Consider the following 22161-nt stretch of genomic DNA (forward strand, 5'->3'; position numbering starts at 1 on the left):
GTGATGCCAACTTCAAAATCTTGCTTCATATGTATAATTCCAGGTCAGCTTTCCTTCTGCACTTTCCCCAACTCTTTGAAAGGGAAACATTTGCAAAAAGAGAAAGCAAGAATTCTGAACTTTCCTAGTATTCCCCACCTTAAATCTTTTTTTTTCCCCTGATACTTGAGAAATTCAATAGAATGACAATGTAGCAGCATAATTTCCCTTGATCTAGATATTTTAGGTTGAACAATGTAATAACAGAAGACTATGAGGCGCATACATTATCTTTGTTGGTTATCGTGGCGTATTGTTTGAATCGCATTTAATAAGAATATTTAGTATTTTCATTTTATTTATGAGACCACGGAAACCTCAGAGTTCCCAAATATTAACTTTTATATTCAGCATTTGCATAGACTTACTTAACATATTTGGTTGCCTTATGACCATCAGAATTTTTTCATGCCTACCTGTCTTTAGTTTGCGTCCTGGTATTTCCAGCTTGCCTCAGCAATTCCAAGCAAACTCTGACATTAGAGAGAACATTATTTCAATGGATTAATTCTACTATACTTTGTTAAATGGGGGAAATATCATTATACTTTATTTATACATGTATACTCAAAATGGAAGGGAAATATCATAAAATGTTAAGAAAAGCAGGCTCTTCCTTCCAACATTCCAAAACTCCTCACTTAGTGCAGGGTTTCATTCTGACTGTTCAGTGGGTTTATAAGTATAAGATTGTTTTAATAAAGGGACAGTCTCCTTAGTTACATAGAGGCTTTCTGTGTGACTATCAGATATATGGTGGCAGCCAATGCTGTATTTGGAAACATTGCTTCTGAAATTGCTGATTTAATTCTAAGAATATTAAAATGAATTCAAGGCCCCTGCCACGTCTTTGCTTAAAGGAAAAGAAAGGCATATTTTAACTATGAGCGTTTTCTCCAGAATATGCTTTAAACATTTGTCCCTCAATGGAGGTGACAAAGCAATAAAAGGAAATTCAATTATGTATGTTCTAAAGAAGTTCCGCCTTGTCCAGTGGCTTCCAGAGTGACACTAAAATATTTCTTGGTTCCTGCATTGGGAGTTTTCAGGCAAGATCTTTGTACTTACAATTCCTTTTATATTTTGAACACCAAAGATTATGGCGTGATATGTCCTGATATGATGATTAACAGTTTCTATTAGATAGTAATGGACACATTTATTTGAATCCTGCTCTTGGGTTTATTTACCCTGTTTGGGTCTTTTGTACTTTTTGTATATCTGTCCTGAGGCCTTTATGCCTAGGGCAATTTTTAAATCAAATAATAACATATATATTTATTAGGTTTCTAATTTATAGAGTTTGTTTCCACCATGACTTTAACGTTTTTTTCACTGCTGAAATTAGACATAGATTTGCCAGATTAGCCTCATAGTTTGTACATTTTCGTTGTAATCCGAAAATGTAACTTGTAACCCCATAGGCCTGAAAACTGGTAGATAATGACTAGAAGCATTTTGGATTCAACACAATCACATTTAGAGACTCATTTATCTGTTAAAATAAAGAACTTTGGTGATTTCATAGAATTGATGCTGTATACAACTTAAATAAGTTCTTCCATCTTTTTTATAAGAATGATTTTAAAATTCCTTTTATTCTACCACGTAGAAGTTAATTGGGAATAAAAAGGTAGATTTACCAATTTGGTCAGTATAATTTAACACTAGGCATCTGTTTAGAAATATAACCACCACAATCGATACTTAGAAAAATTTTATGAAAAATTATGGTACTGTTCTTTGAAGATGGATTTACTTTCCCCCCTTTTGATAGTCAATTTGATATATTTTCTGGCCACGTAGCTTTTAACTGATTTACATGAAAAAAGCGTATGTGTGCTTGCTCACTTTTAAAATTCTCTTTTTAAGCTGCTACAATTATAATGTACGAAAGAAAGAAGAGAAAGGTGAATTGAAATGGAGGGAAATTTCTGTTAATATTTAAAATGTGTGACTGTGATACTCTTGGTTAATTAATCTTCTGCCAGTTGATATTTGTAATAATATGATAGAACTTTTTTGTTATTAAGAATATACTATAGGTTTCGTTTTTATTTTGCTGCTCACTGATCTTTTACACCAAGATGTTTTCATCTTTATCAGCTCAATGTTTTTGCTTCATATTTGTCTGTGTACCTGTGCTCTAAATAAAATTCTCATTTTATGTCCCAGTGGCTTATTCTGTTGTATGATAATGTTTGCCTCTAATGTAGTGTGATTTTTCTATTGTTTCCAGTATTTGTTGGTACAGCCTAAAACTTATAGAAATAAGAAAAACAATAAAATCAGCTAATGAGTATCAGTGATGTCTCTATAATGAGAGCATGCTTTAATCACAGTATTTTGTCTGTATTTGGGTATGACCAGTCTTCATTCATTTAGTAAATGCTTCTGCAAAGCTGGCTGATTTTTGTAGCTACAACAAACAGTTTAAAAGACAAGTTAAACCACATTTAAAAAAAAATTGTCCTGGTCACAGTGCATTAGCCTCAGGATACAGTCAGTGCATACTGAGTAAAGCATCCCATGTCAGGTGTCTTCTAACCACTGAGGAGGGGGAAATCATGGAAGGAGAAGCATTTCTACATGTGAGTGCTCAGACACAGCTCATAGGTAGGGAAGACACTTTCGGAAAGCATTTATAGCTAATTAATCATATGCTTCCTGGAGCCCCAGGCCTAAAAATCCTGTTAGTGGAGCAGAAGACTCCACTGCAAACTCTGTTTTTCTGTCCATCTGTGGAGCTCTGTCAGCCATTTGTGTAAAGTCATACCAAGCTAAGTAGATGTCAGGTTCCAGACGTCCTCATTTTTAGGAAGATCTTTTCGGTCAGATAAATTCTCCACGTGATATTTGTTGCATTGAACACGTTTGACAACGCTCTTTGAGCAGAATAGGAATGGTTGTTCAAAATGATTATCATTATTAACTTCAGACATCCTTGTTGTGTCATTAAAGTTATTTAATAAAGAAAAGTATATTAAAACCCCAGAAAATACAACGCTCTCTCTCACAGCCAATTATTTTGCAAAAATGCAAATAAATTTCTTTCATGTCTGAATAGTCTCCCAAAGTATTTATCCATAGAAAGCTGAATATTCCAAATAGAAATAATTACTGTATTTTTGTATTATAATACTTTAAATTGTATCAAAACTACTTTATAAATGATTATAGCTTAGTTTGTATTTTTAGTACTTTAGAAACAAGGAGCTCATCTTCAAATGTGTTTACAAGTTATACATTTAAAATGTAACAAATTTTATTTTTCCAGTAGGGGAAAAATATTAGAATTCAAGTTGAGGAATATTCACCCTACAAGTCAGAAAATGTTTTCCTTTTTTTAAAAATTTTATTTATTTTTTATTTATTAACGATAATCTTTTCTAAGAAGACTTTAAGTGACTAAAAATGACTAATATGTATTAAATACTTAACTTTGGTGATATATCATCTGAAAAGATGTGTTAAAAAAAAACATTGAATTTGGTGGCAGACATTTTCAGACTGAACTATTTTTCTTTTTTTTAATAAATTTATTTATTTATTTTTGGCTGCATTGGGTCTTTGTTGCTGTGTTGTGTTTGGGCTTTCTCTAGTTGTGGCGAGCGGGGGCTAATCTTCGTTGAGGTGTGCGGGCTTCTCATTGCGGTGGCTTCTCTTGTTGCGGAGCACAGGCTCTAGGCGCGTGGGCTTCAGTAGTTGTGGCACGTGGGCTCAGTAGTTGTGGCACATGGGCTCAGTAGTTGTGGCACACAGGCTTAGTTGCTCTGCAGCATGTGGGATCTTCCCAGACCAGAGATCAAACCCGTGTCCCCTGCATTGGCAGGTGGATTCTTAACCACAGCACCACCAGGGAAGTCCCAGAACTATTGTTTTTTTAAAAAGCATTTACTTTATTAAAATTTATAATGTTTTAAAAATGTTAAGGCAATAAATAAATATTCATTGTGAATAATTTGGCAAATACTAATAAATATAATAGGAAATAAAAATCACAGGAATCTTACTACATATAAATAGCAACTTTTAATGTTTTCGTGTTTTATTTTGGAATTTTTTATGCATAAATGTACTTCAAAAATTGTAGTCAAACTGTATTTACTGTTTTTTACATTTTTAAAAGATACTTAGCCTTTGAAAATGTGATTATTATATGGCTACTTGGTTTTTCATTGCACAATTGTACCAAAATCTATTTTACAATTCTTTTGTTGGTTTGGGTTTGTTTCAAGTTTTTCACTTTTATAAATTTGCCTTAAAGAACACCCTTGAGCATACATTTTTGTACATATCTCTGGTTAAATCCTTAGGATAAATTTCTAAAAGAAGAATTCCTGGGTCAAATAAAAAGAACATTTAATTTATTTTTCCTACATATACATTTCCAAAGTTCTAGTGATTTTTAAATTTTGCAAGAATAATACATTAATATTATAAAACTTAAAAATCCCAGAGAAGTCATTATTAACCAGTGTGATGTGTATCTTTGCAAATTTTTTTCTGTACTAGTGCAAGTTCCCCCATATCTTAGGACAGTCTTTAGATATGGACCTTTTTGTATTTTTGCCAATCTAACAAATGAATTACATCCTATTTTGATTATAATGTCTGATTACTGTTGCTTTTTGTTATTTGTATTTCTTTGAATAATTGCCTGTCATACTCTGGGCCTGTCTTTTCCAGTTGATTTGGAGAACCTTTTCATATGGACTTTGTCACTTTGTTATAAGTATTTTCTCCAGGACTATTTATTGTCTTTTAAAATTTATTCAGTGCAGGACTTTTGAATGTTTATGTCTGATTTCTTAATCTATTTTTTACACCTCTGGGTTGTATCATACTGAGAAAGGCTTTCCTTATTCCCAGAATCATGAAAATTGTCTTCTTTATGGAAACAGCTTTTTGAAAATAGATCTATTTGGAAATGTGTTATTTGCTTGTCGTATGAAATAGGAATCTAAATTTGCTTTGTTTTTTGTTTTTTGTTTGTTTTTTAACATCTTTATTGGAGTATAATTGCTTTACAATGATGTGTTAGTTTCTGCTTTATAACAAAGTGAATCAGCTATACATATACATAATATCCCCTTATCTCCTCCCGCTTGTGTCTCCCTCCCACCCTCCCTACTCCACCCTTCTAGGTGGACACAAAGCACCGAGCTGATCTCCCTGTGCTATGTGGCTGCTTCCCACTAGCTATCTATTTTACATTATTTGCTTTGTTTTTGTTTTTCCAACTCAATAGCTTATTCTCTTAAAGCATTTACTGAAGAGTCCATGTTTTCCCCAGCAATTTTAATTGGAGCCTTTATTATACAGTTGGCCTTCTGTACCTGTGGGTTTCACATTCGCAGATTCAGCCAACCTCGGATCAAAAAAAAAAAAAAAATCCCAGAAAGTTCCAGCTTGAATTTTCTGCCAGGCAACTACTTACATAGCACTTACATTGTATTGGATGTTATAAGTAACCTAGAGATGATTTAAAGTATACAGGAGTGTATGCATAGGTTATATGCAAATACTAGGCCATTTTATATGGGACTTGAGCATCCTTGGATTTTGGTATCTGTGGGGGTCAGGGTGGGGCAGGTCCTGGGTGACTGTATATTCAGTTTGCATATTTACACAGACCTTTTCTGGACTATTCAGTAGCATTAATCTATTTGTCTATTTCTTTACCAGAACTTAACACTTTAAATTATTGCAGTGTTATAGTACATGTTTATATCTTTCAGGGAAGGGCCTCCCAGTTATTATTTTCAAAATTGCCTTCCTTTTTTTATGCATTTACTCTCCTAGATAAATTTTAGAATCAACCTGACAAGTACCGACAAAGAGGGAGATTTTAATTAGAATTACATTGAATTAAAGATTACTTGAAGAAGTTAAAAATCTTTATATTATTGAGCCTTCCCATACAGGTACATGGTATAACTCTTCATTTATTAAGTTTGTATATACAGGTACACCTCATTTTATTGCAGTCCACTTTATTGAGCTTTTCAGATATTTCATTTTTTTTACAAATTGAAGGTTTGTGACAACCCCGTGTCAAGCAAGTGTATCGGCACCATTTCTCCAACAGCATTTGCTCACTTCATGTCTTTGTGTCATGTTTTTGGTAATTCTGGCAGTATTTCAAATGTTTTCATTATTATATTTGTTATGGTGATCTGTGATCAGTGATCTTTGATGTCACTATTGCCAAAAGGTTACAGCTCGCTGAAGGCTCAGACTTTGGTTGACATTTTTTAGCAACAAAGTACATTTAAATTAAGGTTCGTACATTTGTTCTTTTAGACATAATGCTATTGCACACTTAATAGACTACAGTGTAGTGTAAACATAACTTTTATATTCACTTTGGGAAACCAAAAAAATTGTGTACCTTTATTGCGATATTCGCTTTATTGTGGAAACAACCTGCAATATGTCTGAGATATGCCTGTACATTTTTAATTTTAAGGATTTGGGGGAAAGTTTTCTTATTATAAGACAGAAAAGTGCACAAATCATTAGTGTACAACTTGATAAATTTTTATGAAGCAAATGCATTGCTGTAACCACCCAGGGGAAGACAGAGCACTACCAGAACCCCAGAAGTTTCCCTCCTGTGGCCTCCTCCCTTTGTTATCTCCCTGAGGTAACCACTATAGTACTTCACCATAGAGTCATTTTCATCTGTTCTTGAATTATATAAATGGACCATTTCAATGTACTCTATTGTGTCTGGCTTCTTTTCCTTAACATTGTGTTTGTGGGATTCATACATGTTTGTACATATGATTTGTTCCAGTAGTCCATTCCTCCTTTATTACATAATAACTCACTGTATAAATATTTTACAGTTTCATATGCATTCTACTATTTTTTATACATATATTTTATTGAAGTATAGTTGATTTACAATGTTGTGTTAATTACTGCTGTACAGCAAAGTGACTCAGTTGTACGTATGTATAGATTCTCTTTTTTAAGGCTCTTTTCCAGTCTGGTTTATCATAGGTTTTTTGTTTGTTTGTTTGTTTGTTTGTTTTATTTATGGCTGTGTTGGGTCTTCGTTTCTGTGCGAGGGCTTTCTCTAGTTATGGCAAGCGGGGGCCACTCTTCATCGCGGTGCGCGGGCCTCTCACTATCATGGCCTCTCTTGTTGTGGAGCACAGGCTCCAGACACGCAGGCTCAGCAATTGTGGCTCACGGGCCCAGTTGCTCCGCGGCATGTGGGATCTTCCCAGACCAGGGCTCGAACCCGTGTCCCCTGCATTGGCAGGCAGATTCTCAACCACTGCGCCACCAGGGAAGCCCCATTCTACTATTTATGGACATAGTGTTATTTCCAGTTTGGGGCTATTTATTTATTTATTTAATATTTATTTATTTATTTGGTTGCACCAGGTCTTAGTTGAGGCTTGCCAGCTCCTTAGTTGTGGCATGTGGGTTCCTTAGTTGTGACATGTGGGCTCCTTAGTTGCGGCAGGTGGGCTCCTTGGTTGCATCTCATGGGCTCCTTAGTTGCAGCTCGCCGGCTCCTTAGTTGTGGCATGCGAACTCTTGGTTGCGGCATGCCTGTGGGATCTAGTTCCCTGACCAGGGATAGAACCCGGGCCCCCTGCATTGGGAGCATGGAGTCTTAACCACTGCACCACCAGGGAAGTCCCTATTTATTATTAATTATGCTTTTGTGAACACTCATATATACAGGCTATTTAGTACACACGTACGCATTTCTGTGTGGTATATACTTAGGTGTAGGATTGCTGGATCATAGAATATGTGTTTGTTCAACTTGAGTAGATGCTGCCAGTTGGCTTCCAAAGTGTCCAAATCGACACTCCTACCAGCTAAGTAATAGTGTTCCTGTTGTTCCACACCCTCATCAACACTAGATATTTGCATATTTTGTTTTTTATTTTAGACATGTTGATGAGTGTATTTTATATTTCCTGAAATATAAATGATATTTCTTATTTTATGCCATGCCCATTCAAGTTTGTCCATTTTTAATTGGACTCTCTGCCTTCTATTTGATTTGTCAATTATATGCACTTCAAAAATTTTCTCCCACTATATGACTTGCCTTTTCACTCTCCTTATGGTACATTTTGATAAATGTCTTTTTAATCTTAATGAAATCCAATTTATCAAATTTTCACTTTTGAGGTAATAATGTTGATGTTCTGTTTAAAAGTATATAGCTACCCCAAGGTAATAAAAAAATGGCCTCCTGTGTTTTCTTCTAGAAACTTTATTGTTTTACCATTCACATTTAGGTGATACAGTTGGAATTGCTTTTTTTGTTTAGGTGTGAGGTAGGCATTCAATTTGCTCTTGTGTTACGGATTTTGGGTCTGTGTTTATGAGCTGTGCTGGCTTGTAATTTTATTGTGTTACTCTTGTCATATGTTTATAGAAAAGTTATGCTGCCTTATAGAAGACATTGGATAGTGTTCCCTCTTTCTATTCTCTAGCAGAAGTTTTAGGTTTGGCATTATAGTTGATCCTTGAACAACACAGGTTTGAACTGCACAGACTCTTCTTTTTTTCTTAATAGTTTGTTAATTTTGTTAGTCTTTCAAATCCATCTCTTGGTGTTACTTTTTTTTTTTAAATAAATTTATTTATTTACTTATTTTTGGCTGTGTTGGGTGTTCATTGCGGCACGCAGGCCCTCCCCAGCTGCGGCGAACGGGGGCCACTCCCTGTTGCGGTGTGTGGGCTTCTCATTGCGGTGGCTTCTCCTGTTGCGGAGCACGGGCTCTAGGCGTGCGGGCTTCAGTAATTGTGGCACGCGGGCTCTAGAGCGCAGGCTCAGCAGTTGTGGCACACAGGCTTAGTTGCTTCGTGGCATGTGGGATCTTCCTGGACCAGGGCTTGAACCCATGTCCCCTGCATTGGCAGGCGGACTCCTAACCACTGCGCCACCAGGGAAGCCGGTGTTACTTTTTTTTATTGTAAGTTTATTTCGTATTTCATTGATTTCTGTTCTTATGTGTACTGCTTCCTTCTTTTTATTTTTGGGGTTTATTTGTTTTTATAATTTCCTGGTATAGTTGATATTCAATCTTTCTTCTGAATTTAATGCTATCATTTTCTCTGTAGGCACTGCAATAACCACATCCCACAACTTTGACACATTATATTGTCGTTATCATTCATTTTGAAGTATTTTCTGATTCCGTTTGATTTTTTAAAATTCTACTGATATTCTGAATGACTTAATCTTTTGAAATGTTGAGACTTGCTTTATGTCCTAACATTTCTATTTTCGTCAAAGGGTTATGTGAAATCTTGACATTTGCTACAACATAGATGGATCTAGAGGGTATTATGCTAAGTGAAATAAGTCAGAAAAGGACAAATACCATATGATCTCACTTACATGTGGAATCTAAAAAACAAAACAAACAAGCAAACAAAAAACAAAAACAGACTCATAGATACAGAAAGCAAATGGGTAGTTTCCAGAGAGGAGGAGGATAGAGGCTGGAGCGAAATAGGTGAAGGAGATTAAGAGGTACAAACCCCAGTTATAAAATAAAGAAGCCACAGGGGTGTAATATACAGCATAAAGAATATAGTCAGTAATGTGGTAATAACTTTGTGATCATTTCATAATGTATGCAATTGTCAAATCACTATGTAGTACACTTGAAGCTAACATAATATTATACATCAACTATATTTCAATTTTTAAAAAAGGTATCATGTACCTTTGAAAAGAATGTGTATTCTGCCATTGTTATGTTGTTCTTTGTATATCAATTACATCCAGTTTGGCGCTTGCATCATTCATATCTTCTATATCTGTACAGTTTTTTGTCTGCTTGTTCTGTCAGTTATGAAAAATGATGTATTAAAACCTTAGTTGTAGTTTTGCCTATTTTTAAAATTTTTTCAACTTTTGCTTTTTATATTTGGAGGCTGTATTATTAAGTCTATACAAATTTAGGATTGTTGTATCTCTCTGTTGAATTTTAAAACATCTCTTTTTATTTCTGGTAATGAATGCTTCTTGCCTTAAAGTCTGTTTTGTCTGATACTGTATAGCTATACCAGCGTTCCTTTCTTTATTGTTAACATGGTATAACTTTTTTTTTTAATCCTTTTGCTTTCAACTTTTATACCCTATTAATTCCTATGTGTAAAGAACATATATAGGGCTTCCCTGGTGGCGCAGTGGTTGAGAATCTGCCTGCCAATGCAGGGGACACGGGTTCGAGCCCTGGTCTGGGAAGATCCCACATGCCGCGGAGCAACTCGGCCCGTGAGCTACAATTACTGAGCCTGCGCGTCTGGAGCCTGTGCTCCGCCACAAGAGAGGCCGCGATAGTGAGAGGCCCGCGCACCGCGATGAAGAGTGGCCCCCGCTTGCCACAACTAGAGAAAGCCCTCGCACAGAAACGAAGACCCAACACAGCCATAAATACATAATTAAATAAATAAATTAATTAATTAATTAATTAATTAAAAAAAAAAAAAAAAAAGAACATATATAGCTGAGTTTTGTTTCTTATGCAGACTGACATTTTTTAAATTGAAGTATAGTTGACATTCAATATTATATTAACTTGAGGTGTACAATATAGTAATTCAACATTTGTATACACTGCAAAATGATCATCACAGTCATCTGTCATCATACAAAGTTAATACAGTATTATTGACTATATTCCCCATGCTGTACTTTATTATTTTTATATAAATTTATTCATTTATTTATGTATTTTTGGCTGCGTTGGGTCTTCGTTGCTGTGCACGGGCTTTCTCTAGTTGTGGCGAGCGGGGGCTACTCTGCACTGCGGTGCACGGGCTTCTCAGTGTGGTGGCTTCTCTTGTTGCAGAGCCCAGGCTCTAGGTGCGTGGGCTTCAGTAGTTGTGGCACGCGGGCTCAGTAGTTGTGGCTCACGGGCTCTAGAGCGCAGGCTCAGTAGTGGTAGTGCACGGGCTTAGTTGCTCCGCAACATGTGGAATCTTTCCTGACCAGGGCTCGAACCTGTGTCCCCTGCATTGGCAGGTGGATTCTTAACCACTGTGCCACCAGCGAAGTCCCCCAGAAATTTGTACTTCTTGATCCCCTTCACCCATTTCACGACCCCCCTACCTCCCTCCCCTCTGGCAACCACCAGTCTGTTCTGTGTAACTATGAGTCTAGGTTTTGGTTTTTGTCTTGTTTGTTTGTCTTGCTTTTTAGGTTCCACATATAAGTGAGATCATACAGTATTTGTTTTTCACAGGCTTTTTTCACTTAGCATATAATACCCTCAAGGTCCATCTATGTTGTCATAAATGGCAACATTACCTTTTTTTTGTGGCTGAGTAGTATTACACACACACACACACACACACACACACACACACACACACAAACCTTCTTTATCCATTCATCCATCAGTGGACACTTAGGTTATTTCCATATCTTGGTTATTATAAATAGTGCTGCAATGAACATAGGGTTGTGTATATCTAGTGTTTTTGTTTTCTTCAACTAGATTGAATTTCTACTAACAATAGAATTGCTAGATCATACTGTAGATCTATTTTTAATTTTTTGAGGAAACTTCATATTCTTTTCCACAGTAGCTGCACCAATTTTCATTCCCACCAACAGTGCACAATGGTTCCCTTTACTCCACATCCTCACCAACACTTGTTATTTCTTGTCTTTTTGATAAGAGCCATTCTGACAGGTGTGAGGTGATATCTCATTGTGGTTTTGATTTGCATTTCCCTGATGATTAGTGATACTGAGCATCTTTTCATGTGCCTGTTGACCATCTTCTTTACATCATGTTTTCTTTCTTGGTTCTTTATTTTGTTTGTTAACTTGTCCCAAGTTTTGCTTGATAGATTGCAGATGCTGGATTTTTGTTCTTGTTTAACTCTTTTTCTGCTGATACTCCTTTATTTACTCTTACTTGAAAATCCTATATCCATTCTAATAGTTGTTTCTTTCATGTTTTGTTTTTAACAGATTTAAACATATATTTTTAAAATAAAAAATTAATTAACATTGGTAATCTCTCCCTTCTTTTTTCCTCTTTGCTTTTTATCCTTTCCAAAGAGGATGAGATCTTAATCATATTTTTTCTATCTTTCCTCTCCCCTTTTCCCTTATTTTATTGAAATTATGGGGAGTTTTAGTTCAAGATTTTGTTCCATCACGCCCCATCTCTTTTCACAGTCTTAACAATTGTGTTGAGCTCAATTGCTACATTACTCAGTGTTAGAAGTAAATTTTTTGCTTCTTACTATACCTTGTACCCAGTATCTTTCCCTTTCTTTGATTCATTTTTCATTTTGTTTGCAAATATCCATGACTAACTTTTTTTTTAAAAAAAGGGGGCTTGGATGCTACTTCTTTCATGACTGAAAATATCTTTCTTTTGCCTTGAATGATACTTTAGCTAGGTAATAGAATTCTTCATTTACGGTCCTTTTCCCTCACAGCTCTGAGGAGACTGAGTCATTGTTTTTTAGTATCACAGATGAAAAATCTAATTCTTGTTATTCTGCTGATGCCTTTTTTCCCCCTACCAGAAAGATTATCGAATTTTCTTTTCGTTCTTAGATTTGGAAATTTCACCAAGATATGTTTATATATGTGTCTTTTCAGTGTGTCTCTTTGACAGTTCATGAACCTTAACACCCTAAAGATTAAAATCTTTCTTTAACAGAACTTTTCATATATTATATCTTTGATTATGTTATCCTATCCTCTCATAACCTTTTCTTTTGAATTCTTATAAGATGGATTTTGTTTCTCCATAGTCTGTCTTCCATGCTTCTTAACTTCACTCTCATAATTATCAGTTTTTTTATTACTTTGCCTGCCCTTCAGGGAAAATTCCTTCCTAATCACTAATTTGTCCTTTAGCCATGTTCATTCTCATACTCAGCTCTTCTCAGAATTTTTAAAATATGTTTTTTCAATCATTTAAAGTTTCCAGGATCTTCCTTGTTCTTCTCTTTTTCCTTTTACAATGAAAGCTGTTCTTGTTTTAAGGATGCATTATCCTCTCAAATCTATGTATTTATCTTTAAAATTTTTTTTTCTGTTTTCTGAATTAAGTCTGTTTTCAGGGGGAGGATAGGGGATGTGAAATTAGTTGCTCTGCTTGTGTAACTTGGTAACTTCCATGCTTTTAGTTTTCCCCAATTGCCAAGTGATGCTTGTTTGTGTGTTCACATTTTAAAATGAAAGTCTAGATTTATCATTATTGATAGCTTATAGGATTTCCTTAGACATTATTCAAGGTTCCTGTTTGAACCTGGGCAGAGCTCACTTTTGCAGGTAATAGTTAAGCACAGGGTTCTGCAGGTGGACTTCACCCAGCTGTAATGAGTGGACAAAGAAGAGCCCATGAATAAGCTTCCCTGCAGGGTATATGAACGGAAAACAGGCTGGGAAGCCAGGAACTCTCTCAAATGTAGACACAGGGAAGGTGCTACCTGAGAGTTGGTGTACATTTGGGGATTTCTTGCTTTTTGTAGCTGCTTTCCTTTTTTCCCTCTCTGTCCAATGGGGCTGCCCAGAGTTACCTGAGGCAATGCCCCTTTTCTCTCTGACCTTGAGGGCAGCCTTCCACAGCAGATTCCCTCACTTTACACACTGTCCTGTAAATGATGTAAGTGGCAGCTACGTATAGAGAGCAGGATAATCATTCAGATCTGGCTGTCTTTAGGTTACACTACCATAACCCCATAGTCCCCTCCCACTCCCATGGCCTGCTCTTCCTAACTTTCAGCTCAGAGTTTGCCTGTTTTCTAGTGGGGAAAAAAATTCAAATCCTTCTTTAGTAGTCCCTTCTTTTCCCCGTATTCAGTTATAAGTTCTTACTTTTGTTTGTTTTTCCATCAATATACTCTCCTAAAAATGTCCTCAGCACTGTAACACTAGAACTTCTACTCAAAATTTTCAAAAAGCAGTCAAATAAACATAATTTAATCCTTAAATACAATCATGAAGGAATCATATATGTCATTTCATTTTCACAAATTTCTTTCCCATTATGTAAGTATACAAGCATTCTTTCCCTGTTTCTCTATATACTAGGACGTTGGTTTCCATTTTCAGTGTACCATCTCTGTCCTGTGATAAAAAAATAAATCAGTGAAGGCCGTTTAATTATTTAATGTAATAATTAAACTTAGTCATCCTATTTTGCAGTGTGACTCTTTTCTACTCCTCTGCATATTAAAGTGATGGGGGGAATTCCCTGGTGGTTCAGTGGTTAGGACTCCTGCTTTCACTGTCGAGGGCCCAGGTTCCATCCCTGCTCAGGGAACTAAGATGCCACAAGCCCCGCAGCAGCCAAAAAAATAAAAAATAAAATGATGGGGACTAGGCTGTGTTGCAAATAAATCATTTTGTTGTTGTTTTAAAAAGCTATAATGAAAATATAGTGGTTGTTTAACTAAATCAGACTTATGAAGGTTAATCTGAGTAAATTTGGGAGGCAAGGATATTTTTCAGAAGCACAAGTGGCTAATATCTAAATTGTATTCCTTACTAAGCATTTTATCCCTGTAGTACCTGATTCCTTTGCTGTAGTGACCAGGGCATAGAGTCAGCAGGACCCAGGTGCAAACCCTGGCTTTAGTACTTGCCAACTCCATGACTTGGGACAGCACAGTGCCTGGTACAGAGAGTACCTCAGTAAATATTGGATGCATGATGTATGAAGTTACTAAATGTGTGAGGTTCAGTTTCCTTACCTGTAAAATAGGTATAAGGTTGCTTAGAGACTACAGATAATTTACATAACTCTTGGCATATAGTAAGCATTCAGTTAGTGCTAGAGGCAATGATAGTAAATTTTATACTAGAATCCTTTCATTAATATCCAGCAAGTCCCAGCAATAATGTGAGTTATGTCAGCTTAGGAGGGCGGTAAGAGGAATATGCCTGCATGACTCAGTTGCTTTGGAAAGCATTTCTAGCACTGTTTACTGCAGATTGTGTGTTCAGCAGTTCAAAGCAGACTTAAAGGGTGAAGACACAGTCTTAATGAGCATATAAACCAGTTGAAGAGATCTTCTGGGCACAATTAGATTATTAGTTCCAAGGAATAATAAAGCAAACGTGGGGCTCATACTAAAGGAGAGAATAAGGGAGTTGGGTTTGTATGGGGAAAGATCACATAGATGTGAGTTTGCAATGGGTGAGTTTGCAATTGGAATTGGAATTGAAAAAAAGATACTGTTTGATTGGCACAAAGACCATGGAGGGATTTCTCAGGCTAAGTGTAGGGAAGGTGTGATGTGGGTGTCCTGGGCACAGGCAGATGCTAGGGAACAAGAAGAGGCTGGTGGTTTGGAGTTCCTTAGCGGGAGCAACGAAAGATGAGGTGAGTTAGATGAAACCACTTTGTAGATCACCTTGGTAATGCATTAACTCATTTTGCTATTTCTCAGCCTTTCTGTGCCTGGTTTGAATACAGAAACATTCCAGAGAGGGTCAGAACCATTAGATAAAGTATAAGTTGGCATTGTTTTCACTGTGAGATGGTTTACCTTGATTTTTTTTTCTATCCAAAGACAACAATTTGAACAGTTTAAGCCCAGTGTTAGTGGATTACAGAGTATGAAACGCGGCCAGCTAATGGTTGTGGATTTACTCTGACAACTAGTATTTAAAGCAGCCACACTGAGGAAGACCAGTCTTCATCTGAAGTAATTTGCCAATTGCATTTTTTTTTTTTCTTTGTAGCCCAGACCTCATCAATACCAAGGAGGTGGAGGGGGGAGGAGGGAGGGTTGCAGGGGAGCATGGCATGAACCCTACTCCTAGGAGGGAGAGACCCTTTTTTTAAATTTTGAATTATATTTTGTTTTTTTTTTATACAGCAGGTTCTTATTAGTCATCAATTTTATACACATCAGTGTATACATGTCAATCCCAATCTCCCAATTCATCCCCTCCCCACTTTCCCCCCTTGGTGTCCAACGTTTGTTCTCTACATCTGTGTCTCAATTTCTGCCCTGCAAACCGGTTCATCTGTACCATTTTTCTAGGTTCCACATATATGCGCTAACATACAATATTTGTTTTTCTCTTTCTGGCTTACTTCACTCTGTATGACAGTCTCTAGATCCATCCACGTCTCTACAAATGACCCAATTTTGTTCCTTTTTATGGCTGAGTAATATCCCATTGTATATATGTACCACAACTTCTTTATCCATTCGTCTGTCGATGGGCATTTAGGTTGCTTCCATGACCTGGCTATTGTAAATAGTGCTGCAATGAACATTGGGGTGCATGTGTCTTTTTGAATTACGGTTTTCTCAGGGTATATGCCCAGTAGTGGGATTGCTGGATCATATGGTAATTCAATTTTTAGTTTTTAAGGAACCTCCATACTGTTCTCCGTAGTGGCTGTATCAATTTACATTCCCACCAACAGTGCAAGAGGGTTCCCTTTTCTCCACACCCTCTCCAGCATTTGTTGTTTGTAGATTTTCTGATGATGCCCATTCTAACTGGTGTGAGGTGATACCTCATTGTAGTTTTGATTTGCATTTCTCTAATAATTAGTGATGTTGAGCAACTTTTCATGTGCTTCTTGGCCATCTGTATGTCTTCTTTGGAGAAATGTCTATTTAGGTCTTCTGCCCATTTTTGGATTGGTTTGTTTGTTTTTTTAATATTGAGCTGAATGAGCTGTTTATATATTTTGGAGATTAATCCTTTGTCCGTTGATTCGTTTGCAGATATTTTTTCCCATTCTGAGGGTTGTCTTTTCGTCTTGTATATGGTTTCCTTTGCTGTGCAAAAGCTTTGAAGTTTCATTAGGTCCCATTTGTTTATTTTTGTTTTTATTTCCATTACTCTAGGAGGTGGATCAAAAAAGATCTTTCTGTGATTTATGTCAAATAGTGTTCTTCCTATGTTTTCCTCTAAAAGTTTTATAGTGTCCGGTCTTACATTTAGGTCTCTAATCCATTTTGAGTTTATTTTTGAGTTTATTTTTGTGTATGGTGTTAGGGAGTGTTCTAATTTCATTCTTTTAAAATGAAAACTGGTAGCTGTCCAGTTTTCCCAGCACCACTTATTGAAGACACCGTCTTTTCTCCATTGCATACCCTTGCCTCCTTTGTCATAGATGAGTTGACCATAAGTGCGTGGGTTTATCTCTGGGCTTTCTATCTTGCTCCATTGATCTATTTTTCTGTTTTTGTGCCAGTACCATATTGTCTTGATTACTGTAGCTTTGTAGTATAGTCTGAAGTCAGGGAGTCTGATTCCTCCAGCTCCGTTTTTTTCCCTCAAGACTGCTTTGTCTATTTGGGGTCTTCTGTGTCTCCAAACAGATTTTAAGATTTTTTGTTCTAGTTCCATCAAAAATGCCATTGGTAATTTGATAAGGATTGCATTGAATCTGTAGATTGCTTTGGGTAGTATAGTCATTTTCACAATATTGATTCTTCCAATCCAAGAACATGGTGTATCTCTCCATCTGTTGGTATCATCTTTAATTTCTTTCTTCAGTGTCTTATAGTTTTCTGCATACAGGTCTTTTGTCTCCCTAGGTAGGTTTATTCCTAGGTATTTTATTCTTTTTGTTGCATTGGTAAATGGGAGTGTTTCCTTAATTTCTCTTTCAGATTTTTCATCATTAGTGTATAGGAATGCAAGAGATTTCTGTGCATTAATTTTGTATCCTGCAACTTCACCAAATTCATTGATTAGCTCTAGTAGTTTTCTGGTGGCATTTTTAGGATTCTCTATGTATAGTATCATGTCATCTGCAAACAGTGACAGTTTTACTTCCTCTTTTCCAATTTGGATTCCTTTTATTTCTTTTTCTTCTCTGATTGCCATGGCTAGGACTTCCAAAACTATGTTGAATAATAATGGTGAGAGTGGACATCCCTGTCTTGTTCCTGATCTTAGAGGAAATGGTTTCAGTTTTTCACCATTGAGAATGATGTTTGCTGTGGGTTTGTCATATATGGCCTTTATTATGTTGAGGTAGGTTCCCTCTATGCCCACTTTCTGGAGAGTTTTTATCATAAATGGGTGTTGAATTTTGTCAAAAGCTTTTTCTGCATCTATTGAGATGATCATATGGTTTTTATTCTTCAGTTTGTTAATATGGTTTATCACATTGATTGATTTACGTATATTGAAGAATTCTTGCATCCCTGGGATAAATCCCACTTGATCATGGTGTATGATCCTTTTAATGTGCTGTTGGATTCTGTTTGCTAGTATTTTGTTAAGGATTTTTGCATCTATATTCATCAGTGATATTGGTCTGTAATTTTCTTTTTTTGTAGTATCTTTGTCTGGTTTTGGTATCAGGGTGTTGGTGGCCTCATTGAATGAGTTTGGGAGTGTTCCTTCCTCTGCAATTTTTTGGAAGAGTTTGAGAAGGATGGGTGTTAGCTCTTCTCTAAATGTTTGATAGAATTCACCTGTGAAGCCATCTGGTCCTGGACTTTTGTTTGTTGGAAGATTTTTACTCACAGTTTCAATTTCATTACTTGTGATTGGTCTCTTCATATTTTCTATTTCTTCCTGGTTCAGTCTTGGAAGGTTACACCTTTCTAAGAATTTGTCCATTTCTTCCAGGATGTCCATTTTATTGGCATAGAGTTGCTTGTAGTAGTCTCTTAGGATGCTTTGTATTTCTGCGGTGTCTGTTGTAACTTCTCCTTTTTCATTTCTAATTTTATTGATTTGAGTCCTCTCCCTCTTTTTCTTGATGAGTCTGGCTAATGGCTTATCAATTTTGTTTATCTTCTCAAGGAACCAGCTTTTAGTTTTATTGATCCTTGCTACTGTTTTCTTTGTTTCTATTTCATTTATTTCTGCTCTGATCTTTAGGATTTCTTTCCTTCTGCTAACTTTGGGTTTTGTTTGTTCTTCTTTCTCTAGTTCCTTTAGGTATAAGGTTAGATTGTTTATTTGAGATTTTTCTTGTTTCTTGAGGTAGGCTTGTATAGCTATAAACTTCGCTCTCAGAACTGCTTTTGCTGCATCCCATAGGTTTTGGATCATCGTGTTTTCATTGTCATTTGTCTCTAGGTATTTTTTGATTTCCTCTTTGATTTCTTCAGTGATCTCTTGGCTATTTAGTAACGTATTGTTTAGCCTCCATATGTTTGTCTTTTTTACATTTTTTTCCCTGTAATTCATTTCTAATCTCATAGTGTTGTGGTCAGAAAAGATGCTTGATATGATTTCAATTTTCTTAAATTTACTGTGGCTTGATTTGTGACCCAAGATGTGATCTATCCTGGAGAATGTTCCATGCACACTTGAGAAGAAAGTGTAATCTGCTGTTTCTGGATGGACTGTCCTATAAATATCAATTAAATCTGTCTGGTCTATTGTGTCATTTAAAGCTTCTGTTTCCTTTTTAATTTTCATTTTGGATGGTCTGTCCATTGGTGTAAGTGAGGTGTTAAAGTCCCCCACTATTATTGTGTTACTGTCGATTTCCTCTTTTAGAGCTGTTAGCAGTTGCCTTATGTATTGAGGTACTCCTATGTTGGGTGCATATATATTTATAATTGTTATATCTTCTTCTTGGATTGATCCCCTGATCATTATGTAGTGTCCTTCCTTGTCTCTTGTAACATTCTTTATTTTAAAGTCTATTTTATGTGATATGAGTATAGCTACTCCAGCTTTCTTTTCATTTCCATTGGCATGGAATATCTTTTTCCATCCCCTCACTTTCAGTCTGTATATGTCCCTAGGTCTGAAGTGGGTCTCTTGTAGACAGCATATAGATAGGTCTTGTTTTTATATCCATTCAGCAAGCCTGTGTCTTTTGGTTGGAGCACTTAATACATTCACGTTTAAGGTAATTATCGATATGTATGTTCCTATGACAATTTTCTTAATTGTTTTGGGTTTGTTTTTGTAGGTCCTTTTCTTCTCTTGTGTTTCCCACTTAGAGAAGTTCCTTTAGCATTTGTTGTAGAGCTGGTTTGGTGGTGCTGAATTCTCTTAGCTTTTGCTTGTCTGTAAAGCTTTTGATTTCTCCATCGAATCTGAATGAGATCCTTGCTGGGTAGAGTAATCTTGGTTGTAGGTTCTTCCCTTTCATCGCTTTAAGTATATCATGCCCCTCCCTTCTGGCTTGTAGAGTTTCTGCTGAGAAATCAGCTGTTAACCTTATGGGAGTTCCCTTGTATGTTATTTGTCATTTTTCCCTTGCTGCTTTCAATAATTTTTCTTTGTCTTTATTTTTTGCCAGTTTGATTACTATGTGTCTCGGCGTGTTTCTCCTTGGGTTTATCCTGTATGGGACTTGCTGCGCTTCCTGGACTTGGGTGGCTATTTCCTTTCCCACGTTAGGGAAGTTTTCGACTATAATCTCTTCAAATATTTTCTCTGGTCCTTTCTCTCTCTCTTCTCCTACTGGGACCCCTAAAATGCGAATATATATATATATATATATATATTTTAACTTTGGGTTTATTTATTTTATTTATTTATTTATTTATGGCTGTGTTGAGTCTTCGTTTCTATGCGAGGGCTTTCTCTAGTTGTGGCAAGTTGGGGCCACTCTTCATCGCGGTGCGCGGCCCTCTCATTATCGCAGCCTCTCTTGTTGCGGAGCACAGGCTCCAGACGCGCAGGCTCAGTAATTGTGGCTCACAGGCCTAGTTGCTCCACGGCATGTGGGATCTTCCCAGACCAGGGCTCGAACCCGTGTCCCCTGCATTGGCAGGCAGATTCTCAACCACTGCGCCACCAGGGAAGCCCATATAATGCGAATATTGTTTAATGTCCCAGAGGTCTCTTAGGCTGTCTTCATTTCTTTTCATTCTTTTTTCTTTATTCTGTTCTGCAGCAGTGAATTCCACCATTCTGTCTTCCAGGTTACTTATCCATTCTTCTGCCTCAGTTATTCTGCTATTGATTCCTTCTAGTATAGTTTTCATTTCAGTTATTGTATTGTTCATCTCTGTTTGTTTGTTCTTTAATCCTTCTAGGTCTTTGTTAAACATTTCTTGCATCTTCTCGATCTTTGCCTCCATTCTTTTTCCAAGGTCCTGTATTATCTTCACTATCATTATTCTGAATTCTTTTTCTGGAAGGTTGCCTATCTCCACTTCATTTAGTTGTTTTTCTGGGGTTTTATCTTGTTCTTTCATCTGGTACATAGCCCTCTGCCTTTTCATCTTTTCTGTCTTTCTGTGAATGTGGTTTTTGATCCACAGGCTGCAGCGACATTTGCAATTTAAAATCTGTTTGCTCTCCTCTGAGACAATGTGAGCCTCTCTGGAGCATCCCCCTCTTTCCCTAATATTCTACTTGACCCTCCATTCTGACTCTAAGCTAGCTGATGGGTTGTGGAGTCAGGGTTGAAATCTCTCTTTATCAATTTGTGAATAGGAATAAAGAAATATGCTAATACCATTTAATTCAGAGCTGTCCAGGATGACAAATAAGATATTTGAGACTATATGTTGCAGAGAAGTAACAGCTCTTCATGTGCTAAGGAAAAGAGAAAGGATGTGTAACTTGTCTTCCTTTTTTTCTATCCTTTTGTCGTTGTTGTTAACATAAATGCTATTTTTTTACAGTGAAAATTTTAGATAGAACATTCTTTGTTTTTCTGCATTCATTTTTTCCCTTCTATTGTAATGTCTGCATTAGTATATCAGTTAATACATATGGCAAAATTGTTGGTATTAAATGCAAGGTTACTACATCAATTTCATGCTATAAACATTGTTCCCTACTGTATTTATTCTAATTTATGTATACTTGATAGAAATTTCATTGTTTAACGTGTTATATCTCTTAGGAGTTTTCTACTATTTAACATGATCCAAAGATACAATTCTCTGAAGAAGAGAATGGCAAATTATTTTAATGCCTTTTATTGTTTTTGTTTCTAGCCTATTCTACTAAGCTCAACAAATTTCCTGTATTTAATATTAACGATGACTTGAATGATCTGTGTACCAGCGCAGTAAGCCCAAATACGACCAAAGCAACACGGTATGCCCTGAATGTGTGGCGATATTGGTGTATGACCAATGGGCTCAAAGATCACACAGACATCACCAAGGTAAGAAACCCTTAAGTTTACTTCTTCTTTTGGTCAACTTCACTGAGCTTCCATGTGCCAGGCACTGTGGTAAGTA

The 22161-nt window shown here is 36.4% G+C and overlaps 1 protein-coding gene across 3 annotated transcripts in view; it reads left to right on the forward strand.

The window, feature by feature from the left end:
* KIAA1958 (KIAA1958 ortholog) overlaps window positions 1–22161 on the forward strand; it is a 164763-nt gene that overhangs the window by 126016 nt on the left and 16586 nt on the right. For all 3 annotated transcript variants that reach the window (XM_007178200.2, XM_007178199.3, XM_057547954.1), the window contains one exon: window positions 21913–22085. In XM_007178200.2, the coding sequence (XP_007178262.1) occupies window positions 21913–22085 (173 nt within the window). The remainder of the gene's footprint in view (window positions 1–21912; window positions 22086–22161) is intronic.

This window comes from Balaenoptera acutorostrata, chromosome 6 (genome assembly GCF_949987535.1).
Source record: "Balaenoptera acutorostrata chromosome 6, mBalAcu1.1, whole genome shotgun sequence".
NCBI lineage: Eukaryota > Metazoa > Chordata > Mammalia > Artiodactyla > Balaenopteridae > Balaenoptera > Balaenoptera acutorostrata.